This window comes from Aphis gossypii, chromosome 1 (assembly GCF_020184175.1).
Source record: "Aphis gossypii isolate Hap1 chromosome 1, ASM2018417v2, whole genome shotgun sequence".
Lineage (NCBI taxonomy): Eukaryota > Metazoa > Arthropoda > Insecta > Hemiptera > Aphididae > Aphis > Aphis gossypii.
In genome coordinates, this window is record NC_065530.1 from 72,575,067 (window position 1) to 72,599,638 (window position 24,572).

A 24,572-nucleotide genomic window follows, 5' to 3' on the forward strand; every position below is an offset into this window, starting at 1 on the left:
AACTTAAAATAAGTTATTTTTTTTTCTTTTATATTTATGTCGAACAATAATAATATAAATTTGTAAGTTTTAGAATATTGTATTATTTTTATATATTAATTAAGCTTACTCCAATTTGATTTCTTTATATTAGTGTGTCCTACCGAGTTTGTTCATATCAATAAAAGTTTTGCAATTTATTAATTTAAATTTGATTTTTGTGAATGATTCATTGGATCATCATTGGATGTTCACATTTCGTAGAACGTACACAAGCCGTCGAGGCGTCGAACTATAAGTAAACAACTCAGGTGAGTGATTAATGTATGAATACAATTGAATTAATCACAAATATATAAATTATTTAAAAAAATCAGTCCTATAAATTATAAACATATAATTTTAAACGCTTTTTTAATACAATAAAAAATAATTTAATCTTAAATATATTAATTATGCTATTGGGTAATAATAATTTTCAAAATACAGATTTAAAATAAGTTATAAAAACTTTTTTGACGAAGACAAACGATGTAAGAATATTGAAATAAAATAAGTAAAATATACATGGTACATTTACTTACTTAAACTTTTATAAGTATTTACTTAGTTTAATATGATTTTAGTTTAAGATAAGATTAAATATTGTATCATCGAACATAAATTGACAACCTCTATATTTTTGTTGTTCAGGTTGAAAAAAACAAATTTCTAAACTTCGAAGTAATTTATTTTAACTTTGTTGCTTTTATAAAATAATTTATCTATTATTTGTCTAACTAACAACATTAATATAGGTAATAATTATAGTATAATATACGTGTGGTTATGGTAGTTTATTCTATGTAACCCTCTTGAGTGTTTTCTATTTGACTGTCAAAAATCAAGTAGTACTTATAAAAGTTATCATTCTAATTTCTAAAAAACATTAAAAACTGTTCGAGTAATGTTTGTATAGTATTGTGTAGTGAATAATATTGTAATGAGATTAATATTTAAGTTTGTATAAAAAACAATATAACTGCTCATGGCCTGGTGTGCGATATGCGTGTATAAGAATTGCCTCTTAAAACAATAAATGTTTTATGTATTCCATTTTAACCTATATAAAGTAAAAGTATAAATATGTGAATCTATCCATAACGTTAAAAGTGATTAGAAATGATAAAACTACCTTAAAAATAAAATTTGGCTTAGTAAAAGTATAAATATGTAAATCTATCCATAACGTTAAAAGTGATTAGAAATGATAAAACTATCATATAGATAAAATTTGGCTTGCACAATCGCTTGTCAATGACTGATAATTTAATGTGAAAGTGAAACGATCGAAAAGTCGTCACTCGTCGCGCGTCGTTCAAAAACTTATTTGCTCGTCGTATGTGTTTAGAACGGACCTATATAGTTCAATGTCAAAAATAATAGCTGTCAATTTTTTTTTTGAAAAAATTGTTTTAAAATTCTATTGAGTTAATCTAAGAATGATTCTATCTTCATTAGACTAATTATTAATCAACGTAACTTACGTCATAATTTAATATAATATTGTATTTTTCTACGTTCATAATGTAATAAATATCCAGTGAACTAATATTATATGACCTATTATTTTTGTCAATTTTTAATTAATAAAATATTTTATTATTTATCTATGATATTAAAAGATAAATAATAGTAATAAAAACGTATAAAAGCCCACATTCTTTTTAAATAAAATAAAAACGAATTTTTGAACTAAATAAAAGAAATGGTAAATTATTTATAATTATTTTTCTATATTTTAGAAAAATCGAAAGATCAAATAGATATTTGTGACGGTTTTTGGCCATTAAATTATCATAATATGTTATATGACATTATATTTAATGTTTTCACTTAGTTCAGAATCTAAAAATGTCTTTATTTTGATTTTTTCAAATTAATGTACATTTTTATATTTAATGTATTTATATTATCTGACCCATTTACTATATTAACATTATATCATAGTCGATAATATTTAATGTAGTTCGTATTTTATTACCTTATTGTTAACTGTGATATAATATAATAAATATCACATTTTAGTTTTTCATTCAAAATAAAAATTATTTATTTTTTTTTAAAATAAATTATAGACTATAATAAGGCGCAAATTACTATCATTGTTTTAGATTTTAGACCAGCCAGTTTAACAAGCGTGCTAAATTACTATAATAATGGATTTTAATTTTTAATACATAAATGAATGAATTCAATATAATATGTTATATTATCAGTTGTCTTCGACTACAAACGTAGGTACAACATAAATAATTTGCGTTCAGCGGAATCAATTCTGTGTCGTTGGCTTTATAATATTGGAGTGAATTGACTTTGTATCAAACTTAAAAGCAAGAAAATTATGTCTATTTAAAATTTCGTTTTTTTCGATGTACTTATCAGATTTTCAGTGAATCATGAACGAGTAAATTATTTCGATTGAAAAAATGCTCATAACCGGCTTAAACAATATAAGGATATCGCAAAAACACAGAATACAATGTCAGGTACTTACTATAATTCACACGTCTCGAGTATAATATGGTGTTCGGTGTTTGTTTTTTTAATAATAATAATGAAAATAATAATATAAGTTATGTTAACCTATCCTTATGTGCCGCCGCCGCCGCCGCTGCGTGGGATGTGGACGGCGGAAAACTCGGTCGCAGACAGCCGGGCGGCGGCGGTGGTGGAAATTCGCGCGCGCGTGCGAAAACGGCGGCGGCGAGGTACGCGCGCGCGTGCTGGTGTGTGCAATTGCCGATATTTAATACTTTCTCGGAGGCGGCGCCGTAGTGGGGCTGGTGGCCGTCGGACCCGGCGACGGCGACGGCCCGCCAGTCTTCGCACACGAACAGCGCCAACGCCACTCACGCCGTCGTACTTACTCGCCACCGCCGCCGCCGCCGCCGCCGTCGCCGCCGTGCGTTTTTTTTCCGCGTATTTTTGTCGCCTGAATTCCGCCGCGCAACCGCGGCTCACACCCGGCTGCCGCCCGCACACCCCGCCACGAGAGTGCGTGACGGACAGCACAGCTCGCGCACACACGTCGTACGCGCGAGAAAAAGTCGTCGTTCCGCGGAAAAGCCGTAAGGCGCCACCGGATCGGCATTTTCACGTCATCTGTTCGAAAAGTCTTCCTTCTAAACCCTCCTCCGAAACAGAAGTGAGCCCGCGGCCTGTCATCTGCAGTCGTCTGCGGTATCATCCCCCTCGCTCGGTATATACTCGGTATATACCGCGCGCACAGTTACCGCCACACGCGTATATACATTTATATAACAATTGTAACGCGCGCGTTAAATCATTATCAATAATATAATAAGTACTATTGTACATCTGCACGACGACAAGAGCAATCCGCCGCCGCCGCCCACCGCCAACGCCACCGCCACTATCGCGGCGAGCCCGCGAACCGCTGCCGCATCTGTCGTCAAGTCCGTTTTCCCGTCGCTTCGCAAAGGTATGCAATGCACCGCCATCGTCACACGACTCGGTGTATACACACACCGAGAGTTTATGAGTTTATTGTACTGTATAATATTTTTATGACATTATTGAACGGGGTCCGACTTATTCTCCTCTGCACTCGGTACACGTTGTACGACAATAAATTGTATTACGACGTAGGCGTTATGTTGCGCGGAGTTAACGATTTTCAAATCGGCCGCATATTATCTCATGGGTACACTCTCGCGCCGCGGTGTCGTCCCGTCCGACCGTTGTACAGTCGCGGCAAACGTCCTCTCGCGGACAACGATACAACTATATAACCGCGGTGCAGTCGTACTTATGTCACCCGGATAGTTGTGTGGGTACTGTACGGACGATATAAATTTCAGCGAGTTGGGTTTGGGTACGATATCAATAATTAGACACGCGACACACCACGAAAACGGATCTAAAGTTTTTCGCGTCCTCGCCCGCGCGGTGGTCGGTCCGTTTTATCCTCCGCATCGTACGACGATATGCGCTGTGTACGATACGATGCGCGTTACCACGACGATAAATCGATTTGGCGCGTAGTATATATTTTTTAGGCGTAGGTATGATATTATTATTGCTCACGCATAGGTAGCGTTAACAATATCATCCTCGGCGATGCAATCCTTCCCGCCACTGGATCACGTGCACGGTGTGATAGATACGGTATAATAATAATTCGGCTAATCGACGACGTTTATATTATTATATGATGATAAAATATTAAATTATTTTGCGGCGTTTAACTATCGCACTCACGTGAAATGTGTTTGGCGAAAAGACGCTGCGTATTTAAAATACGTTTATATATACCTATATTATTTTATACACACACACACACAAAACTCACACGCTCGCGCAATGACGAAACACGTCTGGAAAGCCTTCACGGCGTTCCAATTTGAAACTTGTATATAATATTAAATATATATGTATAATGTGTGTCTGTGTGCGTGCGTGTGTACCTACCTACAATTTTTTTTCATCCCGGTATATCATTACTTGGACACAGCGGCCGTGTTATTATATTATTATTCTGAGGATTATACCAGTTTTGTAAACGAGTTCCGTTTCCACGCACTGTTTGACGGTCGTCCGAGTGATGGAGCCCGTGCGCTTTGCAATTTTTTTCTTCGGCCGCGTAATACGCTCTGCACATTTTTTTGTTGATTTGAATTTTTTTTATTTCCCCTCCCGTTTCATCACTCCGCGAGACAGTCTCAGCTGTGCTATAGCCTCGCACGATGTGTGTATATATATTATATATATATATATATTTATTCATGCGACTGATATCTCACAAGTGTATTCAAACGTCTTATCCTTTATATCACGAAAGGTTATGATAATAATTGTTACTATATTTTGTATTATTCCTAAGAAATATATTCTCGCCGCCACGTTTCGGGTACTCATCAGCGTTATATACCACACAATTGTGTTTTTAAGCAGCATATTCGATCGAGACATATTTTATACCAGATACCTATACAAAAATAATACAGTATCGCATAATATGCTGAGACCTGCAGTATATATAATATTATAATAACTATAAACGTGTAACTCTATCTATTAAGGTCGGTGAATGAAAAAATAAAAATAAACATGATGTATATAAAATATAGATTATAAATATTCGTAATAACTAATAATATACACACCGTACGGTCAAATTGCTATTGTTCAATTTCCGTTTGAATTGTGCAAAATACGCGAAAACAATTTGTTAAATATAATCGAAATAGGTCAAAAAATTTAACCACAAACCAACGCCGACCGTGTTGTAAATATTATACATAATATAACACGTATGGATGTAAAATATAGATGTGTGTATAATATGTAATAATATTATGTCTGCGTGTGTGTGCGCGCACATACGTGAATGACATATAGAGAGGGAAAGGCATCATACATTTATACATATATTATAAAGATACCTAATATATATATATTTATGGTCGTATATCAATGCGTTTGAAGTTCTATTTACACTTTTTTTTTTTTAAGTACAGTTTGTTGTCGTTTACAGCGTATTATTTTCATATTGGGTACTATATGCCGTACTGACGTTTGCGCGAAAACAAAAATAAAGTTATACGTTTTTAAAATACAAAATAAACACTGCAGGTCTACAATGTTATCCGCGAGCGATTACAACAATAATAATATGTATGACCTAGACCCAAACTGCACACAGTGGATACGTATTATGCGTGTGCGTGTCTGCGCGTTGTCTTTCGAAATAAATATATAGATACGGCGTTTATATGTATAAAAAAAAATATTGTCTGACCACGTGTAGTTAAAGTCTTAACAGTGTGGCTAAAGTGCAAAACGCTATCATGGAAGTTTATTAAGAGTTATAAGAATTCCTTTTAATAATAATGTTATCAAAAGCTAGAACAACGCTAGGTACTTAATAGATAAAGTTCCCAATTATATATATGTATATTGTGTTAAAATGTTGAATTTCTAAATTTCTAAAATTATTATAAAACGTGTACCTACGCTAAAGGTTTATTTTTGGTCTAACTAAATATGAACTTAAGCGTCCTCTTAATTGCGCGTATACCTATTCCGGGGTCACGTCCATTTGTTATCATGTATAATTGAATGACTACGATATTTTATAATATTTCACATTCTATACTACATTTCGTCGTTGTGTATAATATTATACAATGATGTGTTGGATTTAGCAAGGATGCAGGGAATGCACCGGGGACTCTAGGCTGAAGTTATTTTAATGGCCTTTGATTGATGTCCTAAATTTTCTTACTTTGCGAAGTGATACATTTTAAAGAATGATAAAAAAAATATATTTTAAGAAATTATCCATCTTGATTTTAAGGTAACATGAGCAATGAATAGTTTTCCTTCCATAGTACCTTCAACGTACATATAAGTTTTTATTTAATGGACATTATTATAAACTATGTAAAATGGTTAATCTAATTAAAAATTGGAAAATTTTGATTTTATGACGTTTACTTATCATTACTGCTTTTCGTATCGTTAAAATGTTATTACGAATATTATATTATAGTAATAAACACAATATTTTGTATATGTCGAAATTATTTAGGTATACGCATACAAATCAGGGATCAAACTTACTAGTGTAGTTCCCAAAATAATTAGAGACTCAACGGGCCTCGTGTCTTCGTTCATCAAAGTCATAGCAGGTGATAAAAAATCTAAACCTTCGTTGCGGCTGTCAACAATTTTATATGGACGCTGTAATAAAATCTAATACTATAATATATTATTATATATATTTTTGTGTTGTTATAATTATTATTACGTAACAGTCCGTCGTCGTTTACTTTGTTATGTATAGTTAACCTGAAGAACTTAATTAACATTTCTGAGACTTGTACCTGAATGTTTTACGAACTTAACGTGTAACATGATGATAAAAAATGTTGGTAATTGGATTCGGCTGAATTCTAGGCTGAAAATAGTGACACTTTTTGTTATGGTCGTATACGAGAAGTATCGAAAACTACATACATGCGTCAGTTTTTTGTTGTTGTTGGAAATTAAACTATTAAATGAAAAATAGTGAACGCAAATTAATTACTAGACATTTTTATAACAATAAAGCTATTACATATAGTAATGTTTAAATTAATGTTTCCACAAAAATGTTTCAAATAAAATTCTACAAAAAATTCTGGTCACAAATTCTAGTTATAACATGATTTATGTATAATATCTGTTGACTATACCTATAATTTTGCATTTTTTTTGTATGATAATATTTGAATATTTTTAATGCAATATATTTAATGTTATACGTTACTGAAACTCAACATAAAATTTTACGTTTAATCCGCAAAAAAACTTGCTTGTTTGATACGATTGATTCATTTTTTTATATTTTGACTATATCAGGAGGAAGAAGGAAGAAATTAGATTCAAAGACAAAAGTAAAACTAGTTTTAGATTTATGAACTGACCTTGGTAATGAACATAATTAGTTTAAAAATTATTTAATATTTAGGTACATTCACTCTAGCTATATATTTTAATACTTACAAATTTTGGTATTAATTATACATATTATATTGTGAATACAGATGTCTTTTTAAGTTTAATAATCTTCCATAATGATTTCAATATGTCATAGTTGATCATTAAATTGAAATTTCAATAAAAGCTCAAACAATGTGTCACAACTCATAAAATGATGTATTAATTTGGCCTTTTGTTTTTATAACAAATTTATTTGATTTTAATAAAAATTACGCGTGTCTCAATAATTTGCCTTATTTATAATGTTGGAATTCAAGTTTAAACATTATAAAATTATTTATCATCTTGTTAAATGGGTCCAATGTGACCTATGCTTATTCTACCTTCAATTTTAATATTTTTTATTAATTAAAGAAAAAAACACCATTGATTTGGTGTATTGGATTGTATAAAATATGTTAAAATAAAATATATATTAACTATGTAGAAACATTTTATTTATTTATTTTTAAATTAACAAAAATACAATTTTAATGCCTCAACTAAACAATATTTATTTAAAATTTTTAATGCTGAATTAGTAAATATTAGCAAGTAGGTATCTATATATGTATATATCATTGTTAGTGTTATTTTTTTTTAAATAATTATATTTTTAATAAAACTTAATACATAGTTATTTCTAAATAATAATATGTCTAAGAAGTATTTATGGATTGTATAATGTTATTTAAGTATGTATTACAACAATAACAGTTCGAATAATGTTTTCAGAAATTTAATACCTTATGTATTTTGGTATTTAATGCACAAACAATTCTTTGCTAAGTGTTTGTGTAAAATAGTTTAAATTTTGTGTAGAATTGTCCTTAATTTGTATTTACTATTTTCGTTTACACGAATACAACTTTTGTACTATTCGTATTCATTGTACTGATTTTTTCAAATGGTTTTGAAAATAAATTATTTAATAATATATGGTATTGATACTTACATTTTATTTCAGCAATGTAATCAATAAATTGATATTTTTTTGGTTATTATATTTATGTCCATAGGCAATATGCACGATAAGTATTAGGTCTACCTATCTTACTATTTTTTTATAAAGTTATTAACATTATTAGGTATTTGTTGTATAGCGTGCCTATAAATTATAATACAAGTAGCAATAGGTGTAATGTTATATTGTTGGTAACGTGGTGAATAGATTGTTTGAATTTTTAAATTAGTTCATAAAATGTTGATTGTTAAAACAATTGAAGTTGAAAAATCTATTAATCTATACGATTAATAATGGAATGTTTTAAGACCATATTAGGAATATTTTTATTTCTATTATCATCATATTAATTTATACCAAATTATTTTTAAAAATTATTATTTATATCATAATCATATGGTATTTAATATAATTAGTACTAAGTATAACATCTCGGAGAAGATAGAGTATGTATTACTTACAAAAATATTCTTTACTTTCTTCGATAAATAATACATAAAAAATAAATAAAGACTTATAAAATAGTAATGGTTACGAACGACAATGCAATTCTAAATTAATTAATAATTTTACTTATCTTTTAGTAATCATGTGCAGGAACGTAGCTTATTCACTCGCATACCCTATCATAATATATATATATATAATAAATTAGAAACATATTTCATAGTATTTTTTTAGCATATTATGATAGTAGTTAGTTGGACTACTGCCTGTAAATTATATTTTCAAATACGATATGCGATATAATAGGTGCCAGTTGGTTCTTATAGATGGAATGTATAACATATTAAAGTACAAAAATACTTTTAATAATTCAGATTCAATTGTGTATTATTAGTTTAAAGATAAATATAATATTCTACAAACGAATTTATCTCGTTTAGAAAGTTATTTAATGTAACTATTATTTTTAAAACATTTTTTTTTTAGAAATTTAGAAATTTCTTTAATAGTTTACTAGAAACCACTATACCTATTTATTAACAGTTAAAATTGGGTATTTTGTAATATATTTTTTTTAAATCCATACAAGTAATTTCATAAAACGTAATTTAACATAGAATATCTTTATTTAACTATTGTTTGTTATAAACTAAAACAATTTTTTGATCTACGATTAGTGTATTCATGTACAATTTATCTATAATGGAATATAGTGTATATAGCCTTATAATGACAGTATTTTATTAATTTGAAGAATTTATTATAGTGTCGTTAACAAAAGTCAGTACCTGTATATTATCGTTAAAAATGAAAATTGTTCTTCCTCAATTGTATGTCTAAAATATAATTTTACAATAAAAATTAACGTTGTAAAGTATGAACTAATTACAGAATATTCATTATTATGTTTGATTATATTTTCATGACGATTAAAATAATATATGCAGTAATCTATAGTTATTACAAGTTACCTATTATCCATTATCATCTGATGTTTTGTGTCGTATTTTAATTTCTTGTACACTACTTACTGCAAGTGTTAAATTAGAGGTTAATTAGTATTAACGTATACACTAATTAGTGACTAATCACAAATTACTATAAAGATTTTTTATTTATTTTATTTTCCCTTGGGTTGACCAAAAGTTATTAGCTATCACGTTTTATGATTTGAGGAACGTATTTTTTAATTTAAATGTTTATATTTTGTAAAGTTGAAGTTGAATTGTATATATAGGTAGTACAGACTTTATTTTAAACTTAAAAAAAATAATATGGTATTCGTAAGATTGATAATAGGTAGTTAGATTTTAATTTTAGCATATTTTAAGTGGATCTTGAGATTACATTTTTTATTTCCGTCTTGATAAAAATTAAAGAACGAATAAAGACACCTCATTAGCAGACCTTGAATTTTTTTCTATGTTTATTGGTTGGTTTCTTTAAGTTTTCGACTTGATGACGTATAATATATATTAATTATAATTTTATGCATTTTTGCTCACAAATATTTATAATCGAACAATAATTTTATGTAAGATATAGTAATTTGCGTTGTTTAAGTATAACTGGAATTCACTTTTCGTATGGTTTCGCGTAGTATGATCTTGAATCTTAAACGTGTTTAATAAACTTGCTGTGGACAACGAGTTTTTTTTTGAAAATGTTATATTTGTACTGTAAATATGATTAAATAGGAAGAATTGTCTTATACATACAGGGTGTTCCGGTGCATGGTTAAAACCGGATCAACCCGATTGGTCTGAAGGTCATCCCCTTAAGTCTGACATCTTAGGTAACAAGAAAACTTCAATATAATATAGCTTAGTTTTGGATAAGGCATCACTACAGTATACTTCCCAGTGTCCAGCAGTTCACAGGTGAGATTTCTATCATAATATATCAATTTCAAATAAGTTTTAGTGTTTTATATTAGTTACACTTGTTGAATGTTTTCGTATTTATCGCCGAATAACTTTTTAAACTCTTATATCTTAATAGAATACATAGTGTTTCGTTGATTTGATTAAATATATTACTTAAATGTCGTTTCAATTAACGTTTGTTTTAGGTTTTTAAAATTTGTTGTGTGTATCTAAATACGACTTTTTGAGTTCCTACTATCAAAAAAAATTTGGTTAACATAAATCAATAAGACATCGAATTCAGATATAGCCTGTAATACAATTGGGTATGTTGAGATTAATAAATGCACCAATTATATACAAAAAAAAAAAATCCTTAAATCAACTCCTTAATTATTAATTATTTAATTTATTGTATTATTTCATATTCCAGATTTATGGGATAAAATTTCAAAAATAAATTGTAATTATATTCATATATAACAATACCAATACACATTGTTTATTTTAAAGATATATGTTTCCCATTTTTTTAAAATTATTGTGTTAAATATTTTAGAGGATATATATATTCGTTTTATATTATCATCAGAACATTTTTTAAGATACATGCAACAGTCAGTTAAACGGACATTTATTAGTCACTTGCTAGATAATTAAATTTCGTTAATAGTATTTTGTTGATTAAATAAAGTTTGATATAGGCTGTATAGTGCAGTATACTTCATAAAAATGCATACACTGTAGTACTATATAATACTGTAGATAATCGTTTGCCATCAAATGTAACATTAGAAGCTTGGGTATTATATTTTTCTGTTGATACTCTGTGTACTTTAAATTATTATAATATATTAAAATTATATTTTCGTGTATAACATAATGCCTAAATACAAATGGTCACAAATTCGTTCCATAATGAGTTTACAGATCTTCGATTTTTTCCCCGCAACAATGCTTTTACTTTTATTTAACTATATATTATGTTGTAAAGTAATACTATAAATACTGCGATGTATAGTAAAAAAAAACAATAAATATAATGTACAATATTATGCTCTGTATCTACTATTGAATCCCATGTTTTGTTTTCGAACATCAAGATCGTTTAACTTTTAGGTCTTTGTATTTTTTTTTTTTTCGTAAAATCAAGTTACATTAAATTTGAATAAAATATTATCTTATTGTTTTTTAACACTCATGGCAGTGACTTGATCTTTGTTTATATTGCGCGGACATATGGTATGATGCTAATTATATAATTCTTAATCGTGTTCCGACGGATTCCTAGTGTTCCGGCGTCCTTCCGCTTGGAGGCCAACAGGAAGTTCCGTCGGCGCAGTGTTTGTAAATTGAACCCAATCTAGTTTTCGAATCAGATAACCTCATTAAAGAAAACAAAACCTGTCCGAAGATCTGCCGAGTGTATCAAACAATCACAGCCTGTCAAACGTTATTAATCGTAAATTCGTAATTTATTGAGTCACATGTAGTGGCGTAAGTGTACTCGTATATGAAAAAAATCCGTGTTCAATAGTTGTTGACCTCTCCCTTATTATATATTGTTTTTTTACTGATAAATTTCGTTTAATTGAATTTTAAATTAATGTATTAAAATGTACCAATTTGGATATTATTTAGATATTTTTTAAGAAAAGCCTATAACGATAAAATAGACTTAATTTTTTTTATTTTGCTCAATAATTATAATATTTACAATAAATAAAATATGGTTTAATTTTAAATTAAATTGATTAAAAAATTAAAAAAATTTTTAACGGGGATTTCGTTTATCAAGTTTGTCATGATATTCAAATTAGTTAAATTTATTCAAAACATTATAAACATTAATTATTTTCTATTAAAAATGTTATTATCATGAAGACTATTCATAGCAGAGTGAAGTCAAGATTCGTATATATTTTTATTACATTATTATAACATAGTCCTTCTTTTAATATTTAATTATTTAGTAATTGGTCTTCTATAAACACTCACACACTCACCTAACTCAAATGTATTGAATAACAACACTGACTCTATGTAAATAATATTTTAAATGTTTTTTAATGTTTCATCCGAAGTGGACTAGGAGGGAACCAAATATATATAATATAAAACAAGTCGCCTATAGCTATATTATGTTTCGTCGATTAGGAATTAGATATTGCAATTATAATATTACAAAACGAGATTTTTGCATACCCGTTCGGGCGTAGGTAGATGCTCAAGACAATAAAATTCGCTAATTGTGTCCTATAAGTATTTAAAAATGAAAACAAGAAATACTGGTATTCTAGGTACTATCGTATATCGCAGACAATCGTGGCGGTTCGTATAATAATATTTGTTGTATGTTTAGTCGATATTACGATTAATTTTTGATTTACTGCGCATATAGATCAGTCCACAGGAGCGGCGTAATTCTGACCCCTGTTTTGTACGACTTGGCAGTATTTTACGTACTAAGACTAGAATTTCAAACCATATTGCATTTTTTCTCGTTTTTTGAAATTAATTTTTCAATTATTTTAAACTTGTTGGTTTTAATGGTATTTTTAGTTCTTATAATTTGTAGGGAATTTTATTCTTTAATTTAAGCCATAAAAATTGATTTAAGTTAAATGGAATTTCATATTTATTTTATTATCAAAGCAAACAATTAAAATTTTAAATTTATCTTATCTTGAATTCAAAATTCCATATAACTAAAAAAACTGATACGGACTACCTAATAGAAAATATATACCTACCTGTATAGGTACCTAGTATTTTTATAATCATTGAATACAAATAAACTGAATTCAGATTCAAAATTAATATATATTGTGCTTAAAATACTTCATAGTGTTATCGTAAGGTATGATACAGCTGAATAAAAATTCAAAATCATTATGTCATATCGATATAATTACGTCAAACACATTTTTTGTCTGTATTTTTCGCTCACTTTTCGACGTCTTCATGCATCGTTTCCTCGGAAAATCGCGCGCGCCGTACACGTAATGACTGTAACTAAACGTTGGGCGAGCGAGAAACATAAAATTATGATATATTTACCGATCGACCGACGACGATAATAATACGATACTTAGGTAACGATTTTTTTGTTCATTTTTTTGGCAGCGGTGTGAGTAGGTTAGGTTACACGTAATTTTACACAGATATTGCATAGGCACACTAATTCTGTTTACTGCCTATATATATTATACGCAACGGCATTTTGGCGTGTCGGCGGCGGAGATCGAATGGCGAAATCGAATTCATGACACAATACTAACCTAATATGTGTACTCTTATAATATGTATTATGCTTGAAATCAAACACTTGTGTCGTTTTTTTTAAAATTACTTTTTGTATTTTATACGAGAGGTACTCGAACGAAATTTTATTTTATGCGATTTTCTAAGTCATACCAAATTATAGCAATTGTTTTGTTTTAGAAAAAAAACAACATATCATAATAATTGAACGCGCTATATCTGCTCGTAAACGTGATCAATAGTTAAATATACACGATTAATATAAAATGTTTTAGCGGAATCGCGGAAAATAGTTTGACGATTTATTCGTTTATTATTCCTTTTATTATTATTATTATTTTAGTATATTATGTCGCTTATAAACTGCTTTGCAGTCGTATTTGCTGCTTCCGCGTGCGCGTAACCAGTTTTTCTTGATCGGTACATGTTACAGGGTAACCGGGAAAATGAAACAGAAAAAAAAATCCGCAGTAATAATAATATTCACGATCGCATATAAATGCGACAACGCGTGTTTGCACAGTGCACACGTACCCATCGAGCGCGAAGCACACAGGTCGTCGTCGTCGCGAGTAGAAAATCGTTCGCATAAGTCACTTTTTTCGCCTCGTCAACTTATACGTCATAAGATTATATTTGCAAACTGTTCACACGCACTTACAATTCGGAATATAACAAAACGAGGTGATATACCCTACCGGCATTCTATAGGTACTTATAAACTATTCGTCAGAAACACTCGCTACTAATGAATAATAATATTTCTTTGATTTAATTTAATAGCGTATAATATAGCCTCGCTGCGCTATTCGTTGTAACCATATAGTAAATTCAGTCGTCTGCGTACTTAAATCTAGTCGTAAGTTTAGTGTTGTTTAAAAGTCGACGCGACATACGTATATAAACGGTACGAAATTTTTAAAATATCGTCGGCGTCGATATAATATAATTATTTATTTATTAGGCGTGAAAACCACGGCGACGAGCAGACGTACGCGCGCGGAACGGGTTTGAGCGCCCCGACCTTGCATCCCTCGGACGGTCTTGACCCTGTGCGCAGAAACGCGACTAACCTGCTCTGGCGGTCCGGTTCGGCGCGGAGAGCGAATAATAATAATAATAATAATAAACAACCTGCTGCGCGCCGACTGGTCGCGGAACGTTGCCCGAACGAGCCCGTCGTCTAGTCAGTCGTCGCCCAACCGTCCGCCGTCGCACTAGTCGCTACCGTCGCCGTCGCGTCGCGTTGCTCGCGTGTTTGGCCAAAACGTAATAATAGTTGCGATTTTTTGCAGTAGTCGCGATCCGACCATCGATATAGGCGCGCACGATTCTGCACCCCTCGTGTAATCGGTATTTTGTTTTTCAACGATCGCGGACACAATAATAATATATTATAATATTATAGGTGCCTAAACAGTAATGATATTTTTATTAATTCGGTCTTACCACCGTCCGTTTGAAATGACAATGATTTCGATTTCGATTTTTTTGTAGTTTGAAATTATTGTTTTTTAAAACTTTTTTTTTTTTTTTTTATCCGCAAGGCAGGTGAATCCAAACGATATCGTCGCCACATAATCCGCACTCCGATTTAACCATGGCGGCTGCATTGAACGCAATTCAAGGATTTTTCGACAACTATGGAGGTAAGTCAATTTTCTGTATTCAAAACTTTTAATTTTTAAATCTTTCTTCGGTTTCAGAAACTTAAAATCTTTTACTCAAAAGTCGATTTTATTAAATTTGATTTGAAGTCGTGACGAACGAGTCTTGTGTAGTGTACTTAATGTTTTTGATTAACAAAAGTAAATTATCCTATTCACTATTAAATATTCCAGTATAAAAAATTGTTGAAAGCGTTTTAATTTATCCACTGAAACTATTATAATAAGTTCTATAATGATTGCTATTTTTTTTTTTAACGTATAAACTAATATATAAATATGTTTCTTTAAATACCTTCAAACTTATATAATATCGTATATTTTATGGTTACTTATTATTGCTTGCAAAAGATCATGGATAAAAATAAAATTCGATAAACATATTTAAATAGAATAAACATAAAATATCACGTTATGTCCAAGGCTAATATACCAGGTTTTTTTGTGTGGTTTAATTTAAAATGCGATTGAAAAAAATTCGTTAACACGTTAATGTAAATAAAATCAATACATATTACTAATTATTAATATACATATTAATTATTTATTTTATATGTCAATCGTTTAAAGATAATTTTTTAATCGATTCCAATGTTGCGCTATTATTAATTTTAACGATTCGTTGATTGATTTCATAATATACCTACTCGGCGTTCGTTACGACAATCGAATAACCTTTTGCAGTAGGGAGTTAATGAAACTATATCATAGTATATGATAAATTAACGTTTTAATTTCAGTTTTTGTTTTTTACTAAAATGTCGTTTGCAGATGATAAAAAATTACTGCCATCGCGCAAATCAAGTTTTTACTTTTCGTTTTTTGTACAAAAAACTGTCCGTTTATATGTCATATTGTGATAATATAAATAACAACATGTTATCAAATTGCAATGATTTATATTTATACATTGTATATTCCCTGTAGACCCTCGTACCAAGGATTGGTTTTTGATGAGCAATCCTCTACCCACGGCACTGATATGCGCTACATACGTATTCACCGTCAAAGTTGCGGGACCGCGATTAATGGCCAACCGCAAGCCCATGGAGTTAAGGAACGTACTCATCGCTTATAATCTTTTCCAAGTCATATTCAGTTCTTGGTTGTTCTATGAGGTAAGCGTGGTTATTATTGTGATATAGAAACAACGAAATATAATAAAAACAATGACTGCACTCCAAGATTGTTCTAATGATTTTAAGACGATCGTTAGTTGTTTTACATACTTTAAAATAATTATGGTTTTCCTCGTGCAGCGAGTTATAGATAATACTTTTATATTCGGGGGAATTTTCCTAACCGTTGCACTTGATTAGAAAAATAAAGACGTTTGAAGATAATCGCTGAATAAGAATTAAAGCGACAGAGACAAAAATTTGCACTAATATAATTAGGTAAATAGTAACTGGTATTAAAATTATGGGTTAGTGAATATAAGAAAAAAATTGGATATCATTAAATAATTAATATATAAAAATAAATAATTAATTAATAAAAGGATTTGTGATATAAACGTGAGCCAAAACAGTTAAAAATATCGAACGAATTGAGCGGGTCGATTGTGTTGGTATGCATATTATCCAAGTGTTACAGAGAGTTGTATAAGTTTATGGTGTGTACGGAAAGAAAAATAATAATAAATATATTTTAAAGGTACCTATAATCAAAAAAGAGTGTGTCTTCAGAGTATGGTATCGTGCGTTTTTCTTTTTCGAAGTTTTTACTAAAACATTATACTTCAAAATTTTTTTAAAACTTAAGTCACTTATGTTAATATGGTGAAAAGTTTACGGCTTGGAATTTACTTGAATATTCTATCTTTTAATATTACGTAGTGTGTGTCAATAAATAACAATGATAATTTTTTCTTTTATAGGTCTAGGTATATTATTATATAAAATTCATCATCACCAACATAACATTTTGCTTTATATGTGATCGACGAGTGGTCTAGCGTCTTTTGTTTATTCACTGATTAACTATAAACACACTCTTTCACATACACACACACACACACACAAACACATATATGTATTTTATATAAACATATTAAATGTATACGAATTTATGTAATATTTAGACGCAACCACCACTTGTTTACTTTTAATTATTTCACTAAACTCTCATAACTTACTGTCATGATTTTGTAAATTAAATGTTCATTAATTGTTTGTCTATACATTTACTTGATGGGCATTGCAGTGTATGATGGGCGGCTGGTGGGGTGAATATAGTCTCAGTTGCCAACCGGTAGATTATTCGGATAAACCATCCACAGTAAGAGTAAGTTGACAAAACTGAAATGTGTCGATAATTTCAGAATTTGATAAAAATCAGCCTCGTGTACTTGACACAAATTTTTGCAGGCTGCGTTGGGATACGCCGACAACAGTGTAATAACTAATAATAATTTAAAAAAAATGTATACAATGAATTTGAAATTAATAATTACAATTAGACACACAATTCTATGTATAAATTAAACAAATGAAAAACGATTATTTGGGTAAGTATAAAAGGCCTACAATATGCTTAGGAAAATGCATGATTTCCATTCAAAATTGTTTTTGGATGCGAAATGTAAAGAATAATCGGATATTTTACACATTTAACACTAACACATTATTATATATATTTACTTGCTATTAAAATCATTTACATATCATAACTATATAACATATTATAATAGCATATATTTTATCATATAACAATACCTAGACCAGATTTAGTTGGTAACTAAGTTTCGTTTAGATTTATTTGGGACTTACTTCTTAAGTTGTATTATATTCGAATAATACATGACGAGAATGTATTATATTGTGCGAATGCTGAGGTGTTTTAGTGTTTATCATTTTTATTTAATTTTTTAAATAACATAAATTACATAAATTACGTGTGTAGAAGGTTGTGAATATATTTCCTGATACACTTGTATAATGCAATCTATTGAATGCTGCTGGGTTTTGGTATATATATATACATATTATATATATATGTATTTAAGCATATAGAAACACTATTATTATTGGTTAATGCATGCTACGAGCAGAAAACATTTGGTTATTTATTTTGACGTATGTTTATTGTATTATATAAAGGACCAAAAACTTGATGTTGGGGAATACAGGAAAAATTAATATTGTTATACGATTGATGTTGAATGTATGTATGTTTGTTTGAATATCCTAAACATTTAAATGTTAATATATTGAGAGGAAATGTATCACAACCCATATGAAGAAAACATTTGTGAACTCAATATGCTTGATAAAAATCCTAAAATGATATCCTATTATTTTTTTGTTGTTTAAAAATACAATTGATTTTGAAATAGTGTATAATCAGTTCAGCTTAGTCATTCAATAATACACTTATTATCAATCAATATTAATAATATTCGATAAGATACAATATTCTATTGATTCGCCCAAAGTAAAACTAATTTGACCAAAAATCGGAAACAAAGATTTATTGAAAATCATGTGGAAAAAATATATCTGTTATTTTGAATCAGTAAGAAAAAACTTAAAAACATAAAATCTAACCATTATTTTTGGGAATAACTTAAATTGTGCTTTACTTGATCGTTAAACTGATTTTATTAAGTTCAAAGCTTAATAATATAATATAATATCTTTGATTAATATATTTAATAATTTATAGTTGTAAAAATTGTACATTGTATTTTATGATGGTGGTGGTGGTTTTTACAGCTTGGCATATCAGGTTGGCTGACTGGCAGGTATAATTTCCGGTGTGAGCCGGTAGATTACTCGAATCATCCAATGACCCTGCGGGTGAGTTAGCATGGCATACATTGCGTCGTTTTTCAAATTTTCATTTTTTTTTTTTTTAACTTAAAAGTCACATGACAGATTTTCACTGTCATTGTAATATTTTTTCAAATGTTTTTGTTGTAGCTTTTTTTTTTTAGTTTTTTATAGTTTTATACATTTTTTTTTTGTGTCAAGTTTGCGTGGTTTTTTTTTAATTCATAAGACAAAATGTACTCTCTTCTTTATTTGTTTTACTAATACTTGTTTTATGTTCTCGGATGACTGTATAGATGGTCAACATATGTTGGTGGTATTATTTCTCAAAATTCACAGAATTTATGGACACGGTAATTAATGTTTTTTTTTTTTTTTTAATCCGATTACACATACTGTAATTATAATATGATTCGATAATAACAGCCTGAAATGTACGTGTATGTTTGCAGATATTCTTTGTTCTCCGAAAAAAGGATAGGCACATTTCGACCCTGCACGTGATTCACCACGGAGTGATGCCAATGAGCGTGTGGTTTGGTGTTAAGTTCACACCAGGTAACAAAAACAAATACGATTGAAATAATATTTTATGACTATAACAACAGATTTTAATGAATTTATGGTCTTAATACTTTTACCGCCGAATAAATTAGCCGATGAGTTCCGACCTCCGATGACGACAGTGGTGAACAAGCTATATCCGATTGCTATAATTATTAATATAATTGTGTGATAATAAGGTTGACAAGGATTAGCGGTGACCTTTACCGAGACCTTATGACGTGAAACTTCCTGTTGCATATAAAATAATGTTCGCGCCTACTGTCGTTATATGGTGTTTAGAATTATCGAAAATATCTTTAAAGATTTCTGTATGATATTGTATTGAAATCTCCATAGTATAGCATAAACACGAATGCTTAAATACTGGCTTAACCATATTATTATTTTTATACGGTTTATCCGGAAATCCAATCAAGGGCATTCTCCATAAGAATGTAAACATTATAGCAACTAAATTATATCGGGTAATACGTTTTTAGAACGTGAATCTTTTAAGTATCGTACAGATGTACCTACTTCGTAGATTTTTTTTGCTAGCCCGTAGGAAACTAAAAAAAAAAAAAAAAAAACTACCCCTTAATATGACTGAACGTGTTTTTTTCAACTTTTTTCTAACAGGCGGTCACAGTACATTCTTCGGACTGTTGAACACGTTCGTGCATATTATCATGTACGCATACTACTTGTTGGCTGCCCTGGGTCCCAACGTACAGAAATACTTGTGGTGGAAGAAGTACTTGACCACTCTGCAAATGTTGCAATTCTTGGCGATCATGCTCCATGCGTTCCAACTTCTGTTCATCGACTGCAACTACCCGAAGGCATTTGTCTGGTGGATCGGCATGCACGCCGTCATGTTCTTCTTCTTGTTCAAAGAATTCTATAAGCAACAGTACACAAAACCATCAAAACAAGCGGTAAGCATACAATTTACAACTATTAGCCGTCGCAGCAAATATTTTTATTTTTAAACAATATTTAAAACCTTTTTATTACTTGATCGCGTGTACGCCAGTAGGAAGATGCAAACTAAATAACCTGCGCCGTTATTACATTTTAACATTTATTCATTATTATTAATAAGTGTGTCGTCGATTTTGCGGTATATGAAAATTACAATTACTTGGATGTGGTATGCGTGTGCTGGAATTGTCTTTTGTTTAAAACCATACGCTCTTTTGTACGCTTGCTGACTTGGTTCGGTTATATGACAAAGACAGTATAAAAAATATGTCATAATATTGAAGATAATCAACTATTTGCGATTATCGTTAGAAAAAATTGCTAAGAAGCTGTTGCGTCATTTATTCGAAACGAGACAGGGCCATGTCTGACGATCGGTGATAGCGCGTGGCATTCTTTTTTGTTTCGAGACCTTCTGAATACGACTTTGATGCGTTTAATCCATACCAATGCGTATAATACAAACTCGTTATATACACACACACGTCGTTTAACAGTTGCTGTTTTTTTATTTTTTTTATCGCCAAATCGTTAATTATTGTCGTTTCTTTGATTATCGCCAATTTAAATATGCGAATCTTCTATGTATAATAAAACGGATTACGAGCTAGATCCGACATTCTATTCTGTATGTTAAGATTACTTGCTCTTTTGCACGGATATTAATTGTCTTGTTTTTGGCATCGGATTGTATGATTCCGGAGCGCGTGTCAAATGATTCGTGTGGCCACTGTTGGTTCATAAATTAATATTATATATTCACATGTGTGTGTGTATGTGATGATAATAAAAGGTAATACAAATATTGTTACAACTCAAAACATGTAGTAGTAATAGTAGTAGTAGTAAGTGGCATTCCGCCGACGTCCGTCTGGTGTGTGGAGCCAGCCAAGGCGGTCGCCGATGGACGTGACGTGACATTGGAAAAACCCGATGCGAATTCTTAAATTCTCAAACTAGTTCGTCAGCAGACTTGCGTCTCTTTCTATCACACGCACACGATAATCTATGTATATCGATCTATGCACACAATCGAGGCAGTTCGTACTCGATAATTTTTTTAAATTTTAATTCGGTTGTATTAAAAATCGCAATTGGAATAAGTCGTGTATTTATTGTATAATGATCGTCGTGATTAATCCTATCTTTTTTCTTGACCTTCCTTTTTTTTAGGCCGGCGCACAGTCCAAACCCTCGGTCAACGGCTCGTCCAAGTCATCCAATGGCTACAGCAAACAATCGGACTACTACATAAACAGCAATGGTCTGTCTAGGCCTGACTTGGTACACAGGGCTACGGCTGGAGCGCACTGACCGTCGCCACTGATGACGGCAAGGCTCAACAGCCGCCGACATCGCCGTTGCCACAGCTAAACGGTCGCTGTTGTCGTCTTCGCCGACAATAACAATATTGCTCAACACGCCCAAATTAATAATATTATTTGACCTACGGACATGTCTATGTTCCGAGCAGACATTTTTTTTTTTTTAGTGGACAAATTTCTCTATCCCTCTTATCCCCTCCCCTATCTCTCTCTCTCTATTTCTATCTCTCTACATCTCTTTTTCTCCCTTTTTTTTTTTATTAGGTATAATTATTTTTATCATATCGTATATATATATTATGTATATGCATATTGTATATGTATATTATAATTTAGTATAATAATGTGACCTATTTTTTTGTTTCGTTTGTCTTACTCTGTCACCGCTGAGTCGAATCGGCGGGTCGTTGTTGCAATCGCCGCGGAGTATACGTAAGAAAGAAAACCTATTCTGCCTAAAAAAAAAAAAAGAAATCGGGTGAGATTAATGTTTTTTTTCTTCATTAAAATTATTTCGAGCAACTAGGGCTATATACGTTACGATAAAAAATATATCACATAATATGTATATACGATATATATATATATATTTTAATTTATAAGTCTGTCTATTATCGTACGTTATAGTAATAATTATTGTATACTATCGTGTTAGGTGTTGGAAATTTACAGTCCGCATATTATCGTGTGTAAAAATGTTTTTACGCATTTTTTTGCGTTTTGTACAAGTATTTTTTTCGTTTTAAATTTATGTAAGACACGTGAACAGATAAAAAAAAAAAAAAAAATATTTTTTTTTTTTTTCAAACGAAACAATTTTGATATAAAATTCAGCTGTGTTTTTCAAAATGTTTTGATGTGATACCTATGTAACGTTTGTTTTATATATTTTGTGTAATGATTTAAACCACATGTGATTATTATTATTATTATTATTATAATTATTTTTATTATTATTATTATTATTATTTTGTACGAAACACGGCCTCACGTGCCTTAGTATTACGGGACCAGTGTAATTACTAATAATAATTAAGAGATTATATACGCTCTCGTGTATAAAAATATTATCATGTTTACGTTACAAAAAATTGTATACTGTTTAGTGTTGTATATTATATTATTATAATAATGAAAATAAAGGTTCCCGGTATTTTTATGTGCCAGTAAATACAAACGAATCATATTATTATTATTATTATTATTATTATTTTAACACCTCGTGATGTGGTGTTCAACGCATAATATTATTCTGAAAGAAGACACGCGCCGTGTGTTATGATAAATATGATGCACACAAAAAAAATATATTATATTCAGACACAAATAAAACACTAATGTATGAGTCTCTCGCGTCTGACGAAAACAAAAACCATAACTAACCGAGCTACTCTGCCTACATATTTATTACCAACTTAGTGTGTATGCGATATAATATTATTCAACCTTGCATTATTTGAATACTTTTTTTTAAATTTTTTATTTCTCACTCACCTTTCCGCTGTTGCTTCTTCTTTCAGCGGCCGTGTGTCTTTCACTGAGTGTGTTGACAATGAAATGTCAACGTTACGCCAATATTTATTATTCATTAATTATTATACTTTCTGTCTACTTTTGACATTTTTTCACTATACATCCGTTTCAACTGTGTACTGTTTTTTCTGTTAATACCTGCAATTGTTCGTTACGCCTATCTTATAATAAATGGCAACGTTTCCCAAATCGTCTTAGCACTTGTTGTTTTCTGTTAGGACCATGTTTGTGATTGGTTTTAGGTCTTTATGACTATCAATGAGTTTTCTAATGACAACATTTTTTAGAGTAAATTTATATTGTTTTGTTATTGGTACCTTTTTTGTGCGCAATCAAACGAGTCTAATTTTTTTTTTTTCACAACAATTTCAATATAAAAATTACAAAACAGACTATAAATACAGGCGGGAGAGACTTATTTAATTGTATATCATTCATGACAGTGTGGAAGGGAATGCGTGAGAAATTGTCTCTATTCTTAAAGAGGCTTGAAAGTTAAATAAAAGTTTAAGAACCGCTGCCTCGTAGTTATTTGCACGCACGAAACTAGAGTAAAAAACTATCCAGTTAGGCGTTATCGTCATGGCACGAAAATATTCTGTTATGTGCTTGTACATGTAAACGATACACAGATTATGTGTGTCGTGGTAATGATAATAATAAGTACCTACGTGAATAGTAAACTACAATAACATATA

General features: G+C 30.4%; 1 protein-coding gene across 15 annotated transcripts in view; it reads left to right on the forward strand.

Moving 5' to 3' along the window:
• Positions 1-23,522, forward strand: part of LOC114124683 (elongation of very long chain fatty acids protein AAEL008004-like) — a 43,306-nt gene extending 19,784 nt beyond the window's left edge. The window contains exons 1-9 of one of the 15 annotated variants that reach the window (XM_050198763.1): positions 10,779-10,797; positions 10,989-11,108; positions 15,594-15,695; positions 16,641-16,831; positions 19,430-19,513; positions 19,783-19,839; positions 19,939-20,044; positions 20,672-20,970; positions 22,190-23,522. In XM_050198763.1, the coding sequence (XP_050054720.1) occupies positions 15,647-15,695; positions 16,641-16,831; positions 19,430-19,513; positions 19,783-19,839; positions 19,939-20,044; positions 20,672-20,970; positions 22,190-22,330 (927 nt within the window). In that variant the 5' untranslated portion in view covers positions 10,779-10,797; positions 10,989-11,108; positions 15,594-15,646 and the 3' untranslated portion in view covers positions 22,331-23,522. Of the gene's footprint in view, positions 1-2,848; positions 3,464-10,646; positions 10,798-10,988; positions 11,109-14,564; positions 14,758-15,218; positions 15,466-15,593; positions 15,696-16,640; positions 16,832-17,918; positions 18,000-19,429; positions 19,514-19,782; positions 19,840-19,938; positions 20,045-20,671; positions 20,971-22,189 lie in introns of those variants that run through there. The other 14 variants (XM_050198769.1, XM_050198762.1, XM_050198771.1 and 11 more) reach the window with 14 other exon arrangements.
• Positions 23,523-24,572: the final 1,050 nt, after the last annotated feature.